This window comes from Mauremys reevesii, linkage group 7 (assembly GCF_016161935.1).
Source record: "Mauremys reevesii isolate NIE-2019 linkage group 7, ASM1616193v1, whole genome shotgun sequence".
NCBI lineage: Eukaryota > Metazoa > Chordata > Testudines > Geoemydidae > Mauremys > Mauremys reevesii.
Genome location: NC_052629.1, coordinates 12,313,881 through 12,337,062, shown reverse-complemented (window position 1 = coordinate 12,337,062; position 23,182 = coordinate 12,313,881). Strand labels below are relative to the sequence as shown.

Genomic DNA, 23,182 nt, shown 5'->3' with positions numbered 1-23,182 from the left:
TGGCAAGAGAAACTTAAAGCACCAGGGTGTGGTATGAAATGAGCATAGATGATAACCTCAGTCCTGATAAGTCATCAGAAACTTTCACTGTCAGCCCCACTAAAAAGAACAAATGACTTGATATATTTGGCACATAGAAGACTGGATAGGAATGAACTGTCATGAAATAAGAGATTGTCAGGAGAATCTAAGCTGGTTGGGTGACACTGGAGAGTAAATACCTTTTGGACTTGACTAAATTTTGTATTATTGCGTTACTCATATTATAAATTGAATCACATAACTCAGACAGCAGGTACAAAATGTGAAGGGTGAAAAAAGACAGAGGTTAAATTTTATGTAGGGACTGATGCCAGAAGTGACTGGCATTAAGAACCAGGAAGGAAATAGCATAAAATAAACAGCTGTCTGGGACGCAAACTTGAGTCTGAGGGATTATACACAGCATCTGAGTACACACGTGGGAGTAAATGGGACATCCCACTCATAAATAGGATGTCAGAAGAACCAGACTGGTGACCTGATGGGATCACATTAATGAACAGATAAGGGCCAGACTCTAACTTCCCTCACCTACAGTTGTTTCTCACAGGCATAACTAATGGAGTTGCTCGTGATTTACACCAAAGTGAGTGAGAGGAGAATCCAGACCTACAAGGAATGCTCAGGGGCGGCTCTAGGAATTCTGCCGCCCCAAGCACGATGGCATGCCGCAGGGGGCGCTCTGGCGGTCGCCGGTCGCGGGGGGGGACTCTCTTGCTCAGGCGCCTAGAGAGGAGGTCGCTGGGTCCCGCTGCTCGCTGCATCCGCGCGCACGCCGCCGCGGGAGCCCAGCGGGCGAACGAAGCCAGCAGATCTCGCAGATCTCAGCAGGAGGTCCCCAGGCCGGGAGGCCTGCCCGCTCCGCCCCCCGCCGGCAAAAGCTGGCTGTGCTGGCTGTGCTGGGAGGAATGCCAAAAGAAACACCAAATAGCTGGGATCAAAACTTGTGTACCACATGTGTAGGCTGGAAGAGAATCTGCAGTGACTGCCAAGTATGAGATGAGACTCTCCAGATCTTTGTCACAGCCTTTGCAATAGGCTGAATATGGCTCCTAATACTGAAGAATAATGCTTCTATAATTCTAATACTAGACTTATGCAATGTGGCTTGTGATACTGATCCTGTTCATCTGCTCTTCAGTTGTTTGATTTTGCCATAGACTCATTCCTTAAATAACTCCAAAGCACAGGAGAAAAGTGCTGATAAGAGGAACTTGAAATGAGGAGAGTAACGATCAGTTCATTTGAAATGTAGAAACATTAGACTTTAATAAGAATATTAACCTTGTTTCCATAAATACAGAATCTGTTAAGCTCCCTTAGGCAAAAAATAAATAGATTTTTGTGTGCGGTTGTTTGCCAAATTCCTTCTTGCCTTCAAACAAGAAAATCATTGTGGTTAAGAAATACAGCCTGTATCCGTATCATTCTGCTTGAGAACAGCGAGAGATGATCAATGACGCAATCATTTCCTGTAGGTTAGAAACATAAGAATGAAATAAAATATCAGCTTCAAACTGAATTTGCACCTTAGCCTATGTTGGTGCGCTGAGCGCCACAATAAGTTATTAGTCTTCTTGTTAAAGAAGATCCTTCAAATCTATAGTTGCCATATAGAACCCACTCTTACCAGTGTACTCGCCTGCCTTCATTGCTTCTGTCTTTAAGCTGTCTTCATTTATCTTTGATAGAACATGTCATTATTTTAACCCACTTCCACCCTATCAGAGCCCAGTCCTGCTGCCCTTACTGACTAGTATTCCCATGACAGTTGATGGGAATTCTCATGTAAGAACAGCAGAATTGGGCACTAAGTTCATATTCATTTTACTTTTGAAAAAGTCTGACCCCTTTTTACATGCATCAACTCCATCAAAGCTTGGAAGTGACGGTTAACCTATGAACTGCTTAAAAATTATCCTGCCCCCCTGGGGAACCTCAGTGACTGATGTTAAGCTCCTAAGCAGCTACCTTTGGCAGGAATAGTTAGACTTACACACCATAAATCCTGCAGCTTTGAGAGCCAGTAGTGCTTGGCTAATATCATCTCAGGTCCAGCTGGGTGCCTTGTGTTCGGAGGATAAGTTACAATAGCTCCATGTAGTTCAACAGAGAGAGAGAGAGCTTGTGTTCCTATGTATGTCTTTGTTCCAGGTCACTCTTCATAGGGGGAGAAGGATCCCATGCTTGGAATGTAGAATCTCTTGAGATACAGCCTCAGTGTAACAAAGGCTGACTTTGTCCAGTCCTGGAGAAAGATCATATTAAAAAGAGCAAACTAGTGAGTTCTTGTCATTTGTGCCTCTGATTCCCCAGTGAATATAGATCTATGTGGAAATGCCCATTTGGTGTCTCTTATCTTTCAGAAGAGATGTTCTGATCATGTAAAATGGAATTTCTTCCATATTATCAGGCAGGAAAGGTTCCAGAGGAAATGTCACCTGTTCTTGTATAGAACTGCTTGGCGGGTTTAATTCTTGGTGACAGGACTGTCTCCTTATGATGGATGCCTGTCTAAAGAATATCTGCTGGCTTTTCTTTATCCAGCATGAATTGTATGTCGTTAGTCACAGCTAATCAATTTTCTCATAGCTCTTCCAATGAGCATGGGAAAGGAAGACCAAAACTGGAGGTACCCTGGTGGTAGCTGTCGTCGTCCTGGCGCTCTTAATTTTTCATTGACATGATATTTGTATTGCAATGACTTGACAAGAACACACTGTCAGTGACAGAATTCATTGTGCGCAGGTACCGATCGCTGCCCGTTCGTTTTGCTTAACTGGCTGGCCAGGCATTGATGCATGTAACATGAATGGTGCTGGGCGGATGGTCTTTTTTTTTTTACATAAAACCAAAAACAACAAGCCCCTCTTCTCCCTCCACCCCACAGTGGTGTTCCTGTAACGGTCGCAAAGAAGTGCACTAAGGAAAATGGTCTATGGACAGAATGATAATTTCTTCATCGTTTGCCCCCCCCCCTCCAAAGCTGTTCAATCCTGTCCCTATTTGTATAGCAAATGCAGATACAGTCCTTTGCATTTAAAAAAAAAATCTGTCTATGACTCAGAGCTAAAGCAGCTTGCTGCAGCAGCGTTTTTCTGGCTGCTGATGTTAATGGCCTTGCTGAACCTCATTTTGTCAGTGTAGCCAAAAGCCCCAATCAGCAACTGGAACTCACATGCTAAATTGTCTGGGCATATTCCCTTTCAAAATAGGGTGGCTGGGACTCCTCGTCAAATCCTCAGACTAGTACATGCCCCCTGATCTTGATGTGCCAAAGAAGATGAATCTGCTGGTGGTTGAGACTGCAGTTAGGGCTGCCTTGTGTTAGGAATGCTTGCAACTCAAAGCAAGGCTTACTATACAAGGGGAACTAACTGGAACTCAGTTGGCAGTGAACAACAGGAGACTGAGGGGAAAGGAGGCTGGATTGGGCCGGAGGAGAATTTGCTGTTTAATCACAAGTACCAATTTTTAAAAAAATATACTCCCAAGAAGAGTTTTAATACATTCCATTGCCGCTGAGAGATACCTGTATAAATCCTTGTGTTTGTGATGAGAGAATAGCTGCTAATAGTTGCGTTGATACCTTTCATCCAAAGATTTCAGAATGCTTTTACGAACAAGTTAGCTGCCCAAGACCTCTGTGTGGTTCATGATAGGAGGGATTTTCAAAAGTAGCTAAGTGACTTAGGAGAACAAGTCCCATTGATAGATTGTATTAGGTGCTTTTGAAATTCCTGTTGTATTATAATAATTGTGTAGGTGGGTAAACTGAGGCATGATTAAGTGTTTTCTCCAAAAGGTGACTCATTGGCAGAGCTGGGAGTGGAACCCTTGGCAAAGTGAAACCCAGAAAGATCACATACTGTTTCTAGGTCAGATCCTGTGACATATTGACTACCCTCAATGTCAAGCATTTAAAAAAAAAAACCCCACACAAGTGTAAATGCTCATGGTTTTTCAGGTGCAAGCTAAATGCAAAGTGATGGAGGTTAGGAAGAGATTTCGTCATCAGCATGTCAAATCACAATAGTTCTATACGAGGGGTTTACCCCTTCCTTAGCAACTGGGTTTGGCCACTGTGGAAGACACAGTAATGGCCTAAATGGACCAGAATGACAATTACCATGTTGCTGTGACTAGCAGCACCTTGCAAGAGCCATGATCCATTTAATGTGACCATAGTAGAAGAATCTGGTTTAAGAATCCATCACAGTATTTATACCTTACAAGAAGACAAGTGGTGATGCAGAGCCGGGGCCTCATTATCTTCTAGACATCAGCTTACATAATTTTATATTCTTTATTTGAAGAAAATGCTTGAAACAAAGAGGGGAGAAGAGGAAACAAGAGGGAGGTGTACTTGAAAACCAGCACTGGAGATTTTGCAGCATAATAAATCCTGTCTGTAATTCTCATAAGTCATTGGTAATTGACTTTTTGGCTGGATGTAGTTTGAATGCCACCGTGAAATGTAATTTGTTTGCACATGAAATATTAATGCTGTCTGCAGAAATATGAAACCCAGGGAGGAGTTGCCAGTACTGCACTGTTCCCTGCACTTAAATACTGCTCTATTTCTACCTGGCATTTTGATTTAGGCTGTTGTTAAAATGTTTGTTTTGTTACCATATTAGCATGTGGTGGCTCTGTGTTAGGTTTGTACATACACAGCGGAGCAGTGATTGTGTCTCACTAAGAGCTTGCAATCTAAATGTTCAGGACAGACACAGGATATACAAATTGTATAATACATAGGTTGAGAAAAGTCTTTACATCTGGGTATAGTGTTTAGAGTATCCATAAATACAGAGAGTGTTTTTAAGTCTGATACATAGAGTACACAATCAGCAATAACCCAAATTTAAGTGAATAGATTTAACAATACAGTTTGGATACTAGAATCCAAATACTCAGGTACATCACTCATGAAAAGTTGTACAGAGATTTGTGGAAAGCAAAATATATCTGAGTGGAGATTGTCCCTGAGTAACTGAGAATTAGGTAGGTAGAAAATACAATCCACAAGGGAAGTATTTCAATTACTTTCCTGACTGTGCTTCTCATCAGCACCCCAGCTCATCCCTCCTGGAATTGCCGACATCCGGTGATGTGTTCTATGTAGATGTCCCTTGACCACCTGAAGGCGTCTGACACCATGAGTTGCCGCATCAGTCGAGCATAGCGTTGACTGATTCCGCATTCTCTCAGCACTGGCTCGTTACTTAGTACAACTCCAATGTAACAGATCAAGGTCTGAGGCAGGGAGAAAGAGAGTGAGTGTGTTGCCCTAGGCCTAAAAAGGAAATGGTGGCAACCCAGGAACTAGCTCCAGATCTCCCAAGTCCTACTCTAGTACCTTAACCATGAGGTCATCTTTTCTCTCAATTTTTCCATGACAGGAAAGCACCTTGAAAGCTACTCGTCTAATTATCGCTTAGTAATCATGACTTTGGCAATTTGATCTAAATTCATTCAGCAGTTTTGAAAAAAAATCTGATGGGCTATCTTGAACAATAAGGCATATGGCTGTGTCCTCTTACAGTGTGGAAGGCAGCTTCTCTTACTGAATTTCATTGACTCAGCTGTACGGGATGGTGCAGAAGTGAGTGAAACCAAAATGCCAGTTACCTTTCTTACTGTTCAGTATGACTCTTCAGATGGTTCATATTATGTCACCTTATAAAGATGAGTAAAAATTCCTTTCAAAGCTCGGGACTATGCCTTCTTTCTAAAACTAGAGGAAAAAAGTAAATTCTAAAATACACAAATATTTGAGGCCCAATTCTCCCCACACAACCTGTGTAGAACGTAACTCCCCTCGAATCATAGGAAATATGACTGAAAAGACCAGTGCATTCAACTACTAGCAATTCATTCACAAACAAATTTTCAATGAGGATTCTGCCAGAGGTGGTTGATGCTTAAGTTACCATTGGACCTTTTAGAGAGCTCTGTGCTCATTCTGTGTGTTGCATAAATTCCCCAAGGTAATTGATGGAGAAATTACATCCTATTACCAGTAAAATCGGTAAATTACATCCTTGTCAGTAAAACTCTCTGTTGTAGGGAATTGCATGTTATGCAGCCATCAGTTGGCATCAAAGTGCTGTCTAATCTATGTGGTGGTGATGTGACACGTGCACACGGATAACCAGTACAAAAGACTTACGAACAACTTCCAGGTTGCAAAATCAGCAGCTCAACATGCTTATGATGGCAAATTGTCCAGAATACACATGCATGTCTGGACTTTAACATTTGCCTTGTTCAGTGCAAACTGTAATATTCTTTCTCTTACATCGTAAACTGTATAGGCTGAGCTAACTGTGATGCAGCCCATCAGAACTTCCTGGGCTATGATTGCCCAGTTTCTCTCATTTCATATTGAGGGGGTCTGACATGACGAAATTCCATCTGCACCATTATCTGCTCCCCATACCCCCAAAGGATTAGCACCCAGCCACCCAACAGCTTCAAAGCCCAGAGGAAAGTAGTGCTAAGTGTTTAAGCAGTGGGAAGAAGTTTATGCAATGACAGAAGAGTGACCCAGTCTTATCCGCTGGTGCGTGTGGCAGGGGAAGGGGCCTTAACCTAAACCAGAGAACATTTCTAAGATATTCATTCTTTCGGACGGAAACGCCAGCCAGCCATGAAAGCCTCTTAAATGGGACATGCACTTACAAAGAAATCATTCCTGCCAGACTGCACTAGTACATTAAATAGTAAAATCTGTTCTATTTTTAGAGTTGTCTCTCTTTCTCCTGCATTCCTTGGTGCAAGACTCTGGAACAGGCCAAGTCTACCTTGGACGAGTGAAAGGGAGAAGGGTGGGATGCTTGGGCTGTGGGTGCATGTCTTGTGTAAGCTGGCTTTACTGTCTGACTGTACCTTTGAGAAACTGAAACCACTAGCCCCCCTCAGGAATGGCATGTGCCTGATGAGTAGGCTTAAAGGGACACTGTCAAGGGTAAGAGGTTCTAAATTTGACCTACCATGGTTGCTCCCCTCCTCCCTCCCCTGCACTCTTTTTGTAGCTCCAGGCTCTCAACACTCTATTGCAGCTTCACAGTTGGATTAAGAAAAAAAGGAGATGGGAGCATTTTATAATCTTTTTTTTTTTGTATGCAACCATCCTCTTGGGTCATGTAATCAGATATCAGCTTTAGCCATCCAAGCAGATATCGGTATTTTAAGGTATTGGAGCCAGACTCGACATTATGTTCTGGCTGTTGGCTTTTCAGTGAAATTGGAGACCGGTCCGGAGAGATGCTGTGTGTGACCTGTGGTAGGAGGCATTATCTAACCACCAGTCCATAAGGGGTTTGCCTTAGCTCTGCTTCTTCCTGCTCCTCTTGCACAGGTGGTTGGGGGAAGGACTATAAGTTGGCACACGGAGCTGGGAGAATGCCTTTGGGAAGGTCAGACCCCAGACCCAGGTGTCGTGGGGAATTTTCCTCCCTGCCCCTGTTGATTTAGCTTTTGGTTTCCTTCTATATACTGTGTTCCTTGAGGAAGTTACCTTGCTGATTGCATCTGCATGATTTTTCTGCTGAATAATTCCAGCAACTTCCATTGTTGCATGGAAAAAATATTACTGCTTGTATAGCACATTCCAGACAGGGATCTCAGAGTGCTTTACAAACCAGTCACCGAAACTTCACAACCCCCTGGAAGGCAGGGAAGTATTACTCTCCCCGTGAATCAGGTGGGGAAACTGAGGCTTAGTGAGAAGTTGACTTACCAAAGGATATACAGTGCAACAGAGGAAAGCACTAGTCAGTTGTGGCCTAGTGGCTAGAGCACTGGACTGACTCTACTACTAGCCAGCTGGGTGACCTTGGGCAGGTCACTTCATCTTTGTGCCTTGGTTTCCCCACATGTAAAATAGGGATAATACTTCATTTGTAAAACACTGTGAGCTCCGCTGCTGAAAAGCACTACACAAGAGCTGGGTATGACTGTTTATTACAGAAATTCAGACTCCAGTCCCACATTCTAACCATTCCCTTCATCAAAGGGCTTTGCTCTGTGCCATCGCTGCTCTGCAGGCCCTCCTCACTGGAGTCTGCAGTGCCTCTCTTGGAGCTGGAAAGAACAGGTCCTTAGGTACACTCTCAGTCACTGCACCCAACTCTTGACCAAACATCTTGCTCAAATTTGCTGTTTCTCTTCTAGGATTTTACTGTTCTCAGCGTGGTGTTACATGGGCAGGAAGAGGCCTCCTTGCCTTATAATGCCCTATGTGACAGGATCTCTGGGGCTTGCACATCGACACAGACCTCCAGTTCAGGGGCAGGATTAGTCATTTTTTCATAGAATTATGGGACTGGAAGGGACCTTGAGAGGTCATCTAGTCCAGTCCCCCTGCATTCATGGCAGAGCTAAGTATTATCTAGACCATCCCTGACAGGTGTGTTTGTCTAAAAAAAAAAAAAAACGCCATTGCTGGTCTGCATTCCCCCTCCTCTCTAGGCAATTTATTTCAGTGCTTAATCACCACAGTGACAGTTGAAGTTTTTTTTTTTTCTAATGTCAACCTCCTTATTGCAATTTTTTGCCCTTTCTTTGTTGTCTTAAGAAAAAAAAAAAAAAAAAACTTTTTCCCTCTTTTTTCTCTGTCAATGTTTCATGTGACCATGTCATTCCTCTCCCCTCCTCTTTTCCTCTTTTCAAAAAAAAAAAAAAAAAAAAATTTTTATCTTCCCTCACAGGTCTTGTTTTCTAGACTTTTAATAATTTTTGTTGATCTTCTCTGGATTCTCTCCAGTTTGTCCACTTCTTTTCTGAAATGTGGCACCCAGACCTCGACACAATACTCCAGTTGAGGCCTAATCAGATTGGAGTAGAGCAGAAGAATTACTGCTTGAGTGTAAGCAAGACACCTACTAATAATACATCACAGTATGATGTTCACTTCTTTTGCAACAGCGTTACACTGACTATTTATCTTGTGAACTGTTCTGACCCCCAGATCCCTTTCTGCAGTACTCCTTCCTAGGCAGTCATTTCCCATTTTGTATGTGTGCAATTGATTGTTCCTTCCTAAGTGGAATATTTTGCATTTGTCCTTACTGAATTTCATCCTATTTACTTCAAACCATTTCTCCAGATCATTTTGAATTTTAATCCTATTCTCAAAAGTACTTGCAACCCCTCCCAGCTTGGAGCAACTTTTCCAGCCCTGTATTGCCATGCAGTCTCCTGCCCCTGAGGCCTGCATTCGTGAATCAGTTGTGAGAGCGAACAGAACATAAAGCAGCCACTTCCCAGTAAAGACGTAAATTGCTGATGATCAGGAAGAAATTTACACTAACGGTATCTGAGGAGGGTCAGCCTCTTCTCCTTCAGCGCTTGCCTCCAAGTGCGTGCACCTGCATCTACAACAAAACCGAAACACTGGCCCAGTGCCACGCTACTGCACCATGCATATCAGTCATCAAAACTGGGAAACAAAAGGGGTGTAGCCTCAGTTAAAACTGGCCATAAGGCATTTGCTAGATGATATTGTGTGTGCATTCACTGGAATTCAACCGGAGCAGTTTCACTCAAAGGATCTGCCTTCAGGATTTTGTGTTTTTAATAAAAAAAAAGGCAATCGCTGTAACTCTAAATCCTGTAGACCTCTGTGCTGGCATTGCAGTGGCTCCCAAGGACACGTTCCCTTGGACAATGCAATCTGCACGGAATCTGCAATGTCTTAAAATCAGATTAGGTATAATGATGGCAAAGTGTATTGCATGGGTGAGTGTTTGCAGAAACTCACAATAAAAGCATGGCCCTTAGTAATTGCTGAACGTGAAGCCAGTTTCTTTGCAGCCAGTATCTTCTACATCCTTTAACAATATAAAATCTAGACTCTCCTATTTTATTTTTCTTAACTGTTTTTCTTTGCAGCTCTGGTGAACTATAATGTGCATGTTACTGACAGTGGCTAGGGGCCCCTTCCAACAAGCTGCTGCTGTGCAGGCTTCCATAGATTGTTATGCCAGAGAACAACCTCTTGTAGCCAGAGAATGTCAGTCATTCACCACGTCATGTGCTGGGCTGAAGACACAGGTCTGTTATAGAGGGGACTGAGACTACCAAACTCATCTCGTTTGTGACATAACCCAGATCTAAAGCATATGGGGGAGGATGCTATTTGTACAGCTATATATTTCCAACCTGCCAGCCTGATTTGGGTTGTAATTGATTTGTGCTTGTTTTGTTTTTCCAGTGTGTGGCTGTGACCTGGCCCAAGGAGGTTTTTTCATTAAGAACGGGGAATACCTCTGCTCTGTGGATTACCAGCGCATGTATGGAACCCGCTGCAATGGCTGTGGGGAATTCGTGGAAGGAGAAGTAGTGACAGCTCTGGGAAAAACCTACCATCCGAACTGCTTTGCCTGCACTGTTTGCAAGTGAGTCCTTTCTCTGCTGTTAACCCTATCACATGAAACACAGGGAGAACTGCATCGCCACAGCACGCAGTTCTAAAGACGTTTTTTTCTATTAGAAGGTGCTTGATTGGGAATGACTTGTTGTCACCGGAACATTAGGGAGTTCAAAATGCCCATTAGTTTATCTGAAAAGCATCGACCAGCAAAGCTGTGCTGCTAGGTATAATGCCCTGTACCCTCTCCACACTGTTGCTGTCACACAGGAAGGAATTTAACATCCGGCTTTGCGTGGGATAGGTTATAAAGGGCATTTCAATACTGGGTTTCCCATTTGGCTGAACTCAGAAACAGAAGCTTTTAAGGGCCACGTTTGAAAATAAGAAATCTTGTCTCAGGGTTGGGTACTTACTTAGTTCCAACTTAGTCCACCCTTTCCTGTCTGAGAGCTCTAGTGACTCTTAGGCAGCTACAAAAAGAGCTCTTCTTGGTCGGGGCCCCAAGCTCCCAGTCCTTCTTTCCCTTCACACCTGCTACACTCCCCTCTGGTCACTAGGAGGAGCTCTAGAGTGGCCCTCACTAAAGTACAAGCTAATTTTATTCACATGAATCTCTGGGAATACTTGTGTGGTCAAATTACTTGTGCTTAAATGTTCTCAGGATTTGGGCTTACTCTTCTTGCTGGGGACTGGAAATATTGCCTCAGCTGGTCTGCAGTTGCTCCCAACCCTTACACTCTGACATAGTTTAATGCTCTTTTTCAGCCAGGCAGCTGGTCAACTAATATTGTCATCGGTTTCAGTCAAAGAAACACTCTTTCTGTGAATAGAATGATATGGCTTAGAAATTTAAACAAAGCATCAGCATTTCATCACTTTCTTCTCTGTATTTTGTTTGGGATTGAAAGAAAAAAGTAAAGAAGTCTTTTTGGTTTGAGTACTTGGTATTATTGGGTATCCAATATGCATATGCATCCAATATGCAAAGGTCAAAGTGATTTTATTGAATTTATTGTAGTCACTGGAAGGACCCAACAAAAGGAGAAATGGATCCCAAATGTAACAGGAGTAGCATCTTCTGAAACAGTAGTATATGGTATGGAGAATAAAATTTAATTGTAACTATTGGCGTAGTGGTAGTGATTAGAGGCTTCAATCAGAGATCAGCTCCCATGATGGAGTGTTAACACCTTCAAGACCTAAGTTGTGGTCTATAATTACAGTTTGATTTTGGTGTGACTTGGAAAAAATTCCCACATTTCAATGGCTAGCCAGGTGGTGTGCTGTGCATGATGCTTAGTGTATTAATAACTGTCACAGTCTCACTCTGTGCTCCCCCCTCACCCTGTCTGTTGTATCCACCCATTGTCTCATCTTATACTTGGATTGTAAGTTCTTTGGGGTCGGAATTGCCTTCTGTTATGTTACCAGCTCCTGGCCCCATGGGCGCTTGATCCTTGCTTGGTGCCTCTCAATGATATCACAATGCAAATATAATAGTAATTCCTTATTTTTCACACTAGATATTACTGTTTCAGAAGATGCTACTTCCATTAGGTTTCAGATCCATTTTTATTTCATTCTATTCTGCCAGTGACCAAGAGAAACTGAATTTTGGCCTCTTTGCATATTGGATGTCTGCTGAGAATGAATGAAGGAAGAAAGAAGGCAGCTGCTACTAGCCAATAGTCATCTTGGGTGTGGAAAGTTTAATAAGCTGTAACTTTTTTTTGGTATGATTTTTAACTCTCATTAGGATATTATCGCTGAATGTTGGAAGTTCTGGGACAACGTGTGTGTGTGTGTGTAATGCTTGTAGGCTCTTTCATTTGAGCAGTTCCAGCAGAGATTAAATACTACTTGTCTATTCAGCCCAAGTAGAGATCAGCATTACTGAAGAAATATTTTGATCCGTATCATTTTGGTTTTTCCTGGTGAGCATCGAGATGGACCGAAGCTATCTGTTTCTGAGAAATCCAAGCTTTCATTAAAAAGCAAAAACGAGAAGAAATAAATCTTCCAGGCTTTGATTGTAAAAATAATCTTCCAGAATGAGCCGGAAGTAAACTGATGCAGTGTGGTACCTTCTTGAGTTTGCAGACAGTTGAGGTGCTGCTGCTGCTTATAGTTTTCTCAGCAGAAACAGGCTGAAATGAACAAGATGAGTCAGTTTCATTTCTTTTAGTCAGAAGCATGTAGATCGCAGTGACACCATCCCATCTTTTGCTATGAGCAGCAGCAAAGACAGGCACAGGGGAGGAGAAGCCAAAAGAAAGTGTCTAGGCTGAGTTACAATTGCTCCTGCTTGCAGCAGCCAGTAGCCCTGCTGAGGAGTAGAGCAGTAAAGTTCTCCAGCAGCCAGGAAGCTCTGGAATGGGGAGAGGCTCCTCCCTTCCACCAGCTAGAGGTGGGAATGAGAAGGAGGCTAAATTTATCTGATACCTAGAGGTTGATATGAAAGAGGAGCCATTAAGCAGGGTTCAAGTGAGGACTCTGCATCTCTATCGGGGGATGGCAGGGCTTCTGAATTACCACTCTTGCCTTTCACAGCTCCCTTGGACTAGTAAATGTAGTCCAGTGTCGAGTAGGTGTCTGGTCAAGTTTTCAAGTCCTGATCGAAGTGTTCTGGTCATTAGTTTTAAAAATACCAATGTGAATGGACTGGCACTGCACTGAAGAATTTATATCCCATGTAGGTCACAGGAGTATTTCCTAAATACAGTAAAAGTAAATGATGGCCTGAAACTTGTCTATAAAATGTAGCCCGTCGACTTGTGTGGAACGAATAAAAGACTTGTCATCCACGATGTTTAACTGTTTGCTTTGCAGAAAGAAACTGATGCTAATTTATTAAGGACACTTCTCCTGCTAATGTACACTTCTGGGTGGGTTGAGATGCAGGCAGCATGTAGCTAAGGACACTTCTCCTGCTAATGGACACTTCTGGGTGGGTTGAGATGCTCCTGTGGCCTTTCCCCAGCCCTGCTGCAGTCTAGGTACCCTGCTCAGCTCCCAGCAGCCAGGCCCATCCCTCTCAACCTCTAGAGAGAGACTCTTGAGCTCTGGCTAGCAGCCCTTTTATAGGGCCAGCTGCGGCTTGATTGGGGCATGGCCACAGCTGAGGCTGCTTCCCCAATCAGCCTTCCCCAGCCACAGCTCTTACCTGCTGCAGCCTCTCCAGGGCTGCTTTTACCCTTCCAGGGCCAGAGCAGGGTGATCACCCCGCTACAGGGTACCACAAGGTTCAGCAGCACTGCAAGCTTCTCTCCTACTGCCCCACCAGCAAACCTCAACCTTGCTTTTGGGGTGGCCCTTCTCCTCTACTGACACAGTGGGGGTGGTTTTGTAATGCGGATACCTGTTTAAAGTTCTAGGAACTGGCGTGTAGCCACCAACTCATTTCATGTGGACCATTGTAGTCATAGTTCTGACTTTCAGGCACTGAACCTAGCCCAGTTTGGTGAACCTTTGAGTTGAACAACTCTATTCCTTTACCAGCCCTGGGAGCTGTCCATCCACCATTTCCCTTTTGCCTGCTCCTCCCTATTTTTGGGTGCCATTAGTGACGTGCTGAGCCTATCATTGCTGGAGCTGTTGAGTCTAAGTGAACTCAGCTGTCTGCTTCTCTTTAAATACTGTGCATCTGATATCTTTAGGAAACCAAAATACCAGCCAGTCTAATCTCTGCTCTCCTCACAATTGAGAAACCTTTGGCTTTCACCCAGCTGCCTGACTTTGCCATGGCTGCATTTCAGACGTAGTGTCTGTAAGATATTGATTTGCACCACAGGAAGGCGGCAGACTCGGGAGGTGGGAAAGAGAATTAAATTGCTGAATTAACCTTGAGTAAAACTCACTTTTCTCTTTCTCTCTCCAGACGCCCGTTTCCACCAGGAGACCGGGTTACCTTCAATGGAAGGGATTGTCTCTGTCAAATGTGTGCTCAGCCAATGTCATCCAGTCCAAAAGAGATCTCCAGCTCAAGCAGTAAGTATGCCATAGTCTTTCCTCAGCTTCTCATGTGTTCAGGAGCCTCAGAAGTTTGCCATGTGTTTTAGTTGTTTTGAAACCAACTTGGTTGATCCTTATTTGTTGTGAAGATTGTGGCTAAGTTCTGATTTCTGGGAACCCATTACTACTTAGCAAGGGCCCTGGAAAGACCTTTGTTACTGTGGATGGCAAACACCACATTGACAAGTTACAATCCAAACTGAGTCACCCCAACATCTGTCTGAAGCTATTCTGAAAGAAACAGTCAGTGTTCTTTTAATAGGCACCAAACGGGCTATTAATGGTGAAGATGATGTTTCAGAATTTGTTGGTCATAGTTTTTCCCATGTGTAATTGCACTGGGTTAAGTGTTCTGTTTCAGAAGAGGGTGGTGTCAAGGGAAATACATTCTTGCCTCTAATCTGTAACATTTAATGTAATCACATTATCTTCTAAAAATAGTGCCACTATGATTGTCTGAATCATGCCTCCAGTACAATGATACTTACGTGAACAAAATTTCAGGAGATATTTTTATAAAGGCTTGGGGGAGGGGAAGGGAGATAAGGGGATTAGAGAATGTATGTGCTTTGCTCCTATATTTGAATGCTTTTTAAAGCAAATAAAAGTTCACCCATCTACAATATATTACAGGGTAACAATGATTTTTATCCATGGGCATCATTGAAGTTAGAGATGGAAAAACCTTGTAAATGCTCCAACTCCTCTCTTGAGAATGCAGCGTTGTTCCCTGCAGCACGTTCTTTAGTGACTTATCCAGTCTAGTTTTAAATCCCAAGTGTTGATGCTTTTACCACTTCCCTGCCTGTATTGGACCTGTGCAAGGAAAACTGCTCTATGTTTTGGGGGAAAGAGTGGTAAATGCTTTGAGATCCTAGGATGAAAAGTGCTAAGTAAGGGTAAATCTAGCTTATATCCCTATTCTGTTGATGAGTAAACAGAGGCTCAGATGTTATGTGACTTGACTAAGATCAGTCACTTACTGAAGTGGAAAATGAAAACCTGGTCTCTCTACTCCTTGTCTCTCTATAATTTACTAGATATACTCTCTCCCCAGTGTCATGAAATGCCTTGGAAGTGAGTCATCTTATAAATTGTAAGTGCAGGGACTGAATCAGTTGGGGAGAATACAGTTACCTTTAGGGCTGTTAGGAGATCTAAGGGACAATCTGGTATTTTAATACCAGAGACACTTCTGAAGCCTTATGAACTAATGTAAATATCCCAGAGGTACTGCAGACATGGGAATGACCTAGGATCCGAGAGATCCACGTGGGGATCAACGCCTTGAGTTATTGTCTGTTAGGGAGGATAGTCCTCTATGATCATACAAGCTGCTACTGGGTGGAGGGGGGTTTGGCGGGGCTGGCAGGCTCCCTGCCTAGCTCCACGTGGCTCCCTGGAAGCGGTGACATGTCCCTCAGCTCCTAGGCGGAGGCACGGCCAGGGAGGCTCCGTGCACTGCCCTGAGTGCCGGACCTCCGCCTAGAAGCCGAGGGACACGTCACTGCTTCTGGGGAGTCCCCAAGGTAAGCATGCCCAGAGCGCTCACCCCCTTCCATACCTCAACCCCCAGCCCTGATCTCCCTCCCACATCCAAACTCCTGCTGCTGCTGGGAGGCTGCGGTGGCCCGAGACTGCCCTTGCCGCACTGGCTGCTGCATAAGTCACAGCAGTCTTGGAAAGTCTCAGATTCTGCGACTTCAGAAAAAATGTTTACAATGGTTCTTGTAATCTATTATAGCAACTTTCTGCTAGTTTTAATGCTTCATGAAATGATAGAGTTAATGATTCTAAGGAATGGTAGGAGGAAAAACAGTAGGATAAAGGCAATGGGCTTCCAGGAGGCAGATTTTAGGAAACTCAGAGAATTGATAGGTAGGAGCCCATGGGAAGCAAGTCTAAGGGAAAGGAGAGTTCTGGAGAGGTGACAGTTTTTTGAAGAGACATTGAGGGTAAAACAGCAAACTAGGCTGATGTATAGGAAAGATAAGAGGTACAATAAGAGGCCACCCTGGCTTAACCAAGAGATCTTCAGTGACCTGAAACTGAAAAAAGAGTCATACAAAAAGTGGAAGCTAGGTCAAATTACAAAATAAGTGAATGTGAAAAACCAACACAAACATTTAGGGACAAAATTAGAAAGGCCAAGGCACAAATGTGATTAAACTAGCTAGGGAAAGCATTTTACAAATATGTGAGAAGCAAGAAGACCACCAAGGACAGGATAGGCCCACTAGTCAATGAGAAGGGGAAGGCAATAACAGAAAATGCAGCAACAGTTGAATTGTTAAATGCCTTTTTTTTTTTTGTTTCAGTTTTCATCAAAAAGTTAACAAGGATTTGACAACTAATGTCCTGAACACCAGTGTAAATGGAGTAGGATCTCAGGCTCAAATAGGAAAGTACCAAGTTAAGAATTACTTAGACAAGCTAGGTGTTTTCAAGTCAGCAGGGCCTGATGAAATACATCCTAGAATACTTAAGGAACTGGCTGAAGACGTCTCTGAGCCATTAGCAATTATCTTTGAGACTCATGGAACATGTAAGAGATACCAGAGGACTGGAAAAGGGCAAGTATAGTACCTATCTATAAAAAGGGCATTAAGGACAACCCCAGGAAATTATAGACCAGTCAGCTTAACTGGAACGGTAGTGGAGCACATAATTGAACAATCAATTGGTAAGCACCTAGAAGAAGAAAATAAGGTGAGAAGTAACAGTAGTCATAGATTTGAAAGAACAAATCATGTCAAACCATCCTAATATCCTTCTTTGGCAGGGTAGCAAGCCTTTTGGATAGGGGGAGGCAGTACATGTGGTATATGTTGACTTTGGTAAGGCTTTTGATACTGCCTTGCATGACCTTCTCCATATACAGTGCAGAGAAATATAGCCTAGACTAACCTGCTATAAGGTGGGTGTACAGCTGGCTGGAAAAGTGTACTGAGAGAAGCTATCAGAGGTTCACAATCAAGCTGGAAGGGCATATTGAGTGGGATCCCACAGGGATCTGTCGTGGGTCAGTTCTATTCAATATCTTCATAAATGATTTAGATAATGGCATAACAGGTACAGTACACTTCGTTTGCAGATGATACCAAACTGGGAGGGGTTGCAAGCGCTTTGGAGGACAGAATTAAAATAAAGAATGATCTTGACAAACTGGAGAAATGGTCTAACTTAAATAGGGTGAAATTCAGTAAGGACAAGTGCAAAGTGCTACAATTTGAAAGGAATGATCAGTTGCACAAATACAAAATGGGAAAGGACTGCCTAGGAAGGAGTACTGCAAAAAACGATCTGTGGGGTTATAATGGATCACAGACTGAATATGAGTCAATGTAATTCTGTTGCAAAAAAGTGATCATTCTGGGATGTATTAGCAGGAGTGTTGTAAGAGTTACTCAGAACTGATAGGGCCTCAGCTGGAGTACTGTGTCCTGTTCTGGGCACCGCACTTTGGGAAAGATGTGAGCAAATAGAAGAAAATCCAGAGGAGAGCAACAAATTAATGAGGGTCTAGAAAACATGACCTATAAGGAAAGATTGGAAAAAATTGGGGTTGACTAGCTTGGAGAAGACTGAGAGTGGACATGATAATAGTTTAATTACATAAAAGGCTGTTATAAAGAGGAGGGTGATCAATTGTTCTCCTTAACCACTTAGGATAGGACAAGAAGCAAGGGAGATTTAGGTTAGACATTAGGAAAAACTTCCTAACTGTACGGGTAGTTAAGCACTGGAACAAATTACCTAGGGAGTCATTTCTGTCATTGGAGATTTTTAAGGTTAGACCATCACCTGTCAGGGATAGTCTGCTTCATCCTGCCACTGTGCTGGGGACTGGACTAGATGACTTATTGAGGTCCCTTCCAGTTCTACATTTCTGATTTCCTGCATTCTAAGAGACCACAGAAAACAGGAATTTTGTATTATGCTTGCGCATAGAGATCCTGATGAGAGGTGGGCTCCCACTGTGCTAAGTGCTGTAAAACCACCATAAAAGAGCCCCTAAGAGCTTTAATGTACTGCTTGGAAACCTGTGTATGTCTTGTGATTTTGCGAATGGACTTGTATCTAGATACAGTTATAATTTCTGGAGTTTCTGGTCATTTTAGTGCAAAGTTTTACCAAAAAGAGAGAAATAAAGGTGGGTGCAGGATGTGTTCATAAGGCTCAGAGAGTCTAATGAAGAGTCCTCTTAATGTATTTCTTCCAAGCTATGCCAGGTGACTGTCACTTCAACTCTGTGGCACAGTAGACTTAAAAGCTGAGAGATCTTGCCAGCACCAATGGGTAAATTGTAACTAGTGTAAAATATTGCAGATCATCTCCACTTGCTCCTGCAGGCTGAGTCAATCATCAGTCTTTCCTAATGTCTTTTCCCTTCTTTTCAGTCATGTTTGTAAAGCAATTCCATTCAGAAGAGAATCTCATTCTTTGAATGTGTCTCTTTTATGTCATGTACTGTGGTCAATTTCCCCTTGTTATTTTTAAGTAGATTAACAGGGAAGCTTATTTCAAAGAAAGTAAAGGTGGGGGTGGAGGAATGTGGTAGCTGAAAGTCAGGATTGACTGCCTGATGTCAATCCACTCGGCACACTGGTGCCTCCTGCTGGCTGTCTTGGGGATTAGCACTGCTGGTCAGTACACATTCTCCATCTGCTCCCGGACCCACGTTGCTCCGAGAACTGTGGCATCATCTTCAAGACACAGCCCCCCCACCTGTCATGTTCTGTGCTCCCCCCTTTCGGGGGCCCTGCAGTCAGCGGTCCAGATACTTCCCCAGTGGTGAGTAGTGGGGGACCTGGGCCCGCTCACTACTCCGGGTCCCGGTCCAGGGACATTGTACATGGCAACCACTTGCTGTATCACCTCTATCTTAGTACATTTCCCTGGTCCACTTCCCCATGGCCCCAACACCTTCTTCGCCCTTACCTCAGGGCCTCAACATGCTAGTCCTAGCAGCAAGCCAGGAGATCCCTTGTTTCTGCCCAGCACTGCTCTGTCCAGAGTGCTAGCTTCCATCCACCTGCAAGGCATCCAGTCCTCCCTCCTTGAGCTCCAGGGAGGCACTGACCCTGCTCTGCCCTGCGGCTCTTCTTATATGGGCCTGCTGAGCCCAGATTGGCTGCTCTTCGCAGCCTCTCTTCTATTGGCTGTGTCCTGAGCAGCCTTCTTATGGCTCTATTAACCCCTTACAGGCCAGAGTGGGGTGGGTGCCCCATCACAGTTCCCACTAGAGTGTTTTTTTATTTTATTTTTTTATTTACAATGATATTAACATGCAGTTTGCTCATCAATGTTACTTCAAAGTTCAGACAAATGAAAGGCAAGTTGATAGCTTTTCATGGAACGTTTCAAGGGAAAGCAAATGTCTCTTTATATACAAGAGTTAATTCTCTTTAATAAGATAACCCTAATATTACTGCAACCTTCTCTAATGCAATATCAGTGGAAATCAGAAGGAAAAGCTACTGAATAATTCATCTCTTGATTGTCTCTGGAATTACCTGGGGCCCTACTACAACCTTACCCCTTTTACATGCTTGATGTATTTCCTCAACTCCAAACACATTATCTTTAACAAGTAAGGCTCTTTTCTGTACCTCTTTCTTCTGGTTTCCTTGAACCTCCTCCTCTTTCAAAGTACAGCAGCAAAGTCCTAGTAGTCATCATTTCTAATGTAAGCACACAAGCCCCCTAAATATCCCAACCCCTAGGTGGTGAATTATTCTTATTCTTATTGATGTTAACAGAGAATGAGGTAAATGCCTGCAAATAGCTCTGAAAATGTAATGGATTGTGTTTGGTACCTTAATTTTTTCGTTTGACAACTTGATAAATGTGAAGTGATCTGCAAAGGTGAGGGGATATATAGCCAGATGCCTAGTAGCTCAAATGTGATGAGAAGTAATGGCATTTTAAAGATGCCAACGCTGGGTGGGGAGAGGGTTTAGGGACATCAACTGGAATTTTAAAAGTGCATTGCTGGAGACTCTTGTGCCTTAAAAGTTAAACCCCCTGCAAAAGACACTAAAAGTTACCTTCCCTGTGGATAAGTAAGAATGGGATAGTTCTGTCCAGTTTATTATTGTGTGTGTATTTTCTACCACATCTAGTTATACAGTTTTCTGATCACTTTCCTCTGCACCTTTTTCCCCAACTTTTTTATTTCGTGGTGGTGTATTATCCAGAATCCTATATACATACATTTATCTTGGTTCATCTTGTCTCCCCAATGTGGCTGTGGGGGATGTTTGACATCTTTTTGGCAGCAATGTAATTGGTATGTTTGGTAGTGAGCATTGTGCTTTTCAAGTTGTATTCAGATCTGCTACATGATAGCTTCTTTCCCACAATATTTTTGATCCTATTTACACCAAAGTCCTAATGAACAGTCCTGTTGTAGAATTGTTGATTACACTGCTTCTCTGAAGACCTACAGTACTTCGGACCGGGAAACAATGAGCCGAAGTGTGTTGTTGGGTTTTTTGGTTGGTTTTCGTTTTGTATTAATCCTGGCTTGTTGCCTCAATGTTGCTTTTTGAGGAGGCTGCAGGGTTATGCAACTCTGTGGAGAGGAAGGATTGTCTAGGGATTAGGGCTTGGGAGACCTGGGTAACTGTCCCAATTTGTTGAGCTATTCCATATCAAATGAAAACCAGACTTCACAGGACTGTACACCCAGAACTATCCTAACTCCCTTTCCAAATCACAGCTCAGAAGGATTGCTTTCACCAGGCTTTCACCAGGCCATAGTTTGCATCTGGAAAAATGTGGGGTGGGGGTTGCCTGAAAATGGAGCATAAATCCACTAAAGCGGCATTCTCTGCCTTTGGAAAATATATAATGGTGTGCCCATTCTATGCTGAAGTGCCAAGCGATACCACACAAAGGAACACCCAGAATTTCTGGGCCAAACTGATTTGGGTTACTTCATATTGTGTATGGTGCAGTACAACTATGTTACTATTATTATTCGACACATGCTACTGTGTTTAAGTATGTTCCCATGCAGACAAGACATGGCCCGTGATTTCCAAAAATTGGTGCCAGTTACCAACTCACATAACCAACTTCCATGCACAACTGTAGTAATTAGTTACTCTTTTTGTTTGTTTGATACTTGTCCCCATTTGTGTGTGTCCCTGTCCCACGCCTACAATGTAAGCTCTCCGGGGCAGGGTGCTCTGAACTTGATAGGGTCTTTAAGGCCCTATTGAATACAAATAAACCCCCCCCATATCTAATAAGCACCTGGGAGAGAGGCTATCATTTACTGTTTCAGCATCCCTGTTCCTTTCGTTAAGATATGATAGAGCTCCCATTCTGTATATGAACTGAGACTTCCAACAAGTCTTCCAGTAAAACTGGGATCAAATAATTTTACGTACCTGATATGCCTGAGGTTAAATGGAAGCTGGAAAAAATCAACCATCACCCCTCTTGTACCCTACCTCCCCTCAAAAACCACAAACCCTTTCAGGTCATCTTTCTACATAACAAAGAATAAAAAAGAAAGAACTGGTCCAATTATTAAAATTTCCTTTGTAGGTCACCATTAAACACTGACTGACTTTCTGATGATAATTTTTAACACATTAAACCCAGGATTTAACCTGATTGATGCTGTCAGTGTCACCTCACAAGTAATTTCCCTTTTTATTATGTATTGAGAGAGCTGTCATATACTCAGCAAAAATATAGGATGGTTTATTCACAGGCATAACTGCTGCTTCTTCCCTTACAGGTTGCTAGTCTGAACAAAATGGATGTAACATTTCCCTTTAATTGTAGCCACAGTGAAACGTCTGCAACTAGAATTTTTCAGTGTTTAGCCACATTCTGCCCAGGATTTTCAAAATTTAGCTCCTTCTGCTTCTTTCACAAGCAGCCCTGAAACTTCCTCACAATTTGAAGTTTGTTGTAAGGACAAATCTAGAACTTGAAAAGGAATTATTGGCCATGATATATGCAAGCAAAGGGTCTGCAGTAACTTTTGCTTGCAAAAAGGATATTAAACAACGTCCAACTCTAGTGGCTGACTTTTCTGAGTTCACTCTAAGGAAATATCATTTGATTTCCTAATGCATGTTAAAAACTGCAGTGTTTGAGTATTGTGCAAACCCTTGGCACACGGACAGCCATGCCTCAGAATAAGACAATGGGCCCAATTCTGCCTCAGGATAGGCACTCACAATTTCCACTGACTTTAGTGGGTGTATCTGAGGGCAGAGCATGGCCCTTTTGGTTCTCAGAAATCTCTTACTTAACTATGACTCTTCCAAACCCACAGGTAACATTGTGCGTGTACAGAGAGAGGATAGAGCTTGGGATCTGTTGGATTTTTAACAAGAGGCACCAGTCAATCCTATATATTCCTCTTTAACTCATCACAGCACCAGGTCACTGACTTGTCCTTGTAATGTCCTTGTAACCCTGTAGCCTTCAGTGGCTTTGCATGTTAGGAATGTAGTGAATCTGAAATTTCACCTCCCTTTTCACATCAAATAAATTCATGTGCATTAATGAGCTGACACAGAGTTCATACACAACTTCCTTTCTGGCAAGAGCCAGCATACTCTGGATTACTAATTCTGGCTGAAGTTTTATTAGATCACTCACTCTGGTGATCATCAGGTTAATCTTTCTAAATGATTTTGGTGCGTCACGCCTATGATTCTAATTGTACCTTAATCTAGGGGGATTTGCAGTATACTTCCTAGTCTTAGAAGCATTTGC

At 43.0% G+C, this 23,182-nt stretch overlaps 1 protein-coding gene across 21 annotated transcripts in view; it reads left to right on the top strand.

The window, feature by feature from the left end:
- Positions 1 to 23,182, top strand: part of ABLIM1 (actin binding LIM protein 1) — a 295,428-nt gene that overhangs the window by 149,972 nt on the left and 122,274 nt on the right. For all 21 annotated transcript variants that reach the window (XM_039546125.1, XM_039546132.1, XM_039546129.1 and 18 more), the window contains 2 exons: positions 10,265 to 10,448; positions 14,301 to 14,410. In XM_039546125.1, the coding sequence (XP_039402059.1) occupies positions 10,342 to 10,448; positions 14,301 to 14,410 (217 nt within the window). In that variant the 5' untranslated portion in view covers positions 10,265 to 10,341. The remainder of the gene's footprint in view (positions 1 to 10,264; positions 10,449 to 14,300; positions 14,411 to 23,182) is intronic.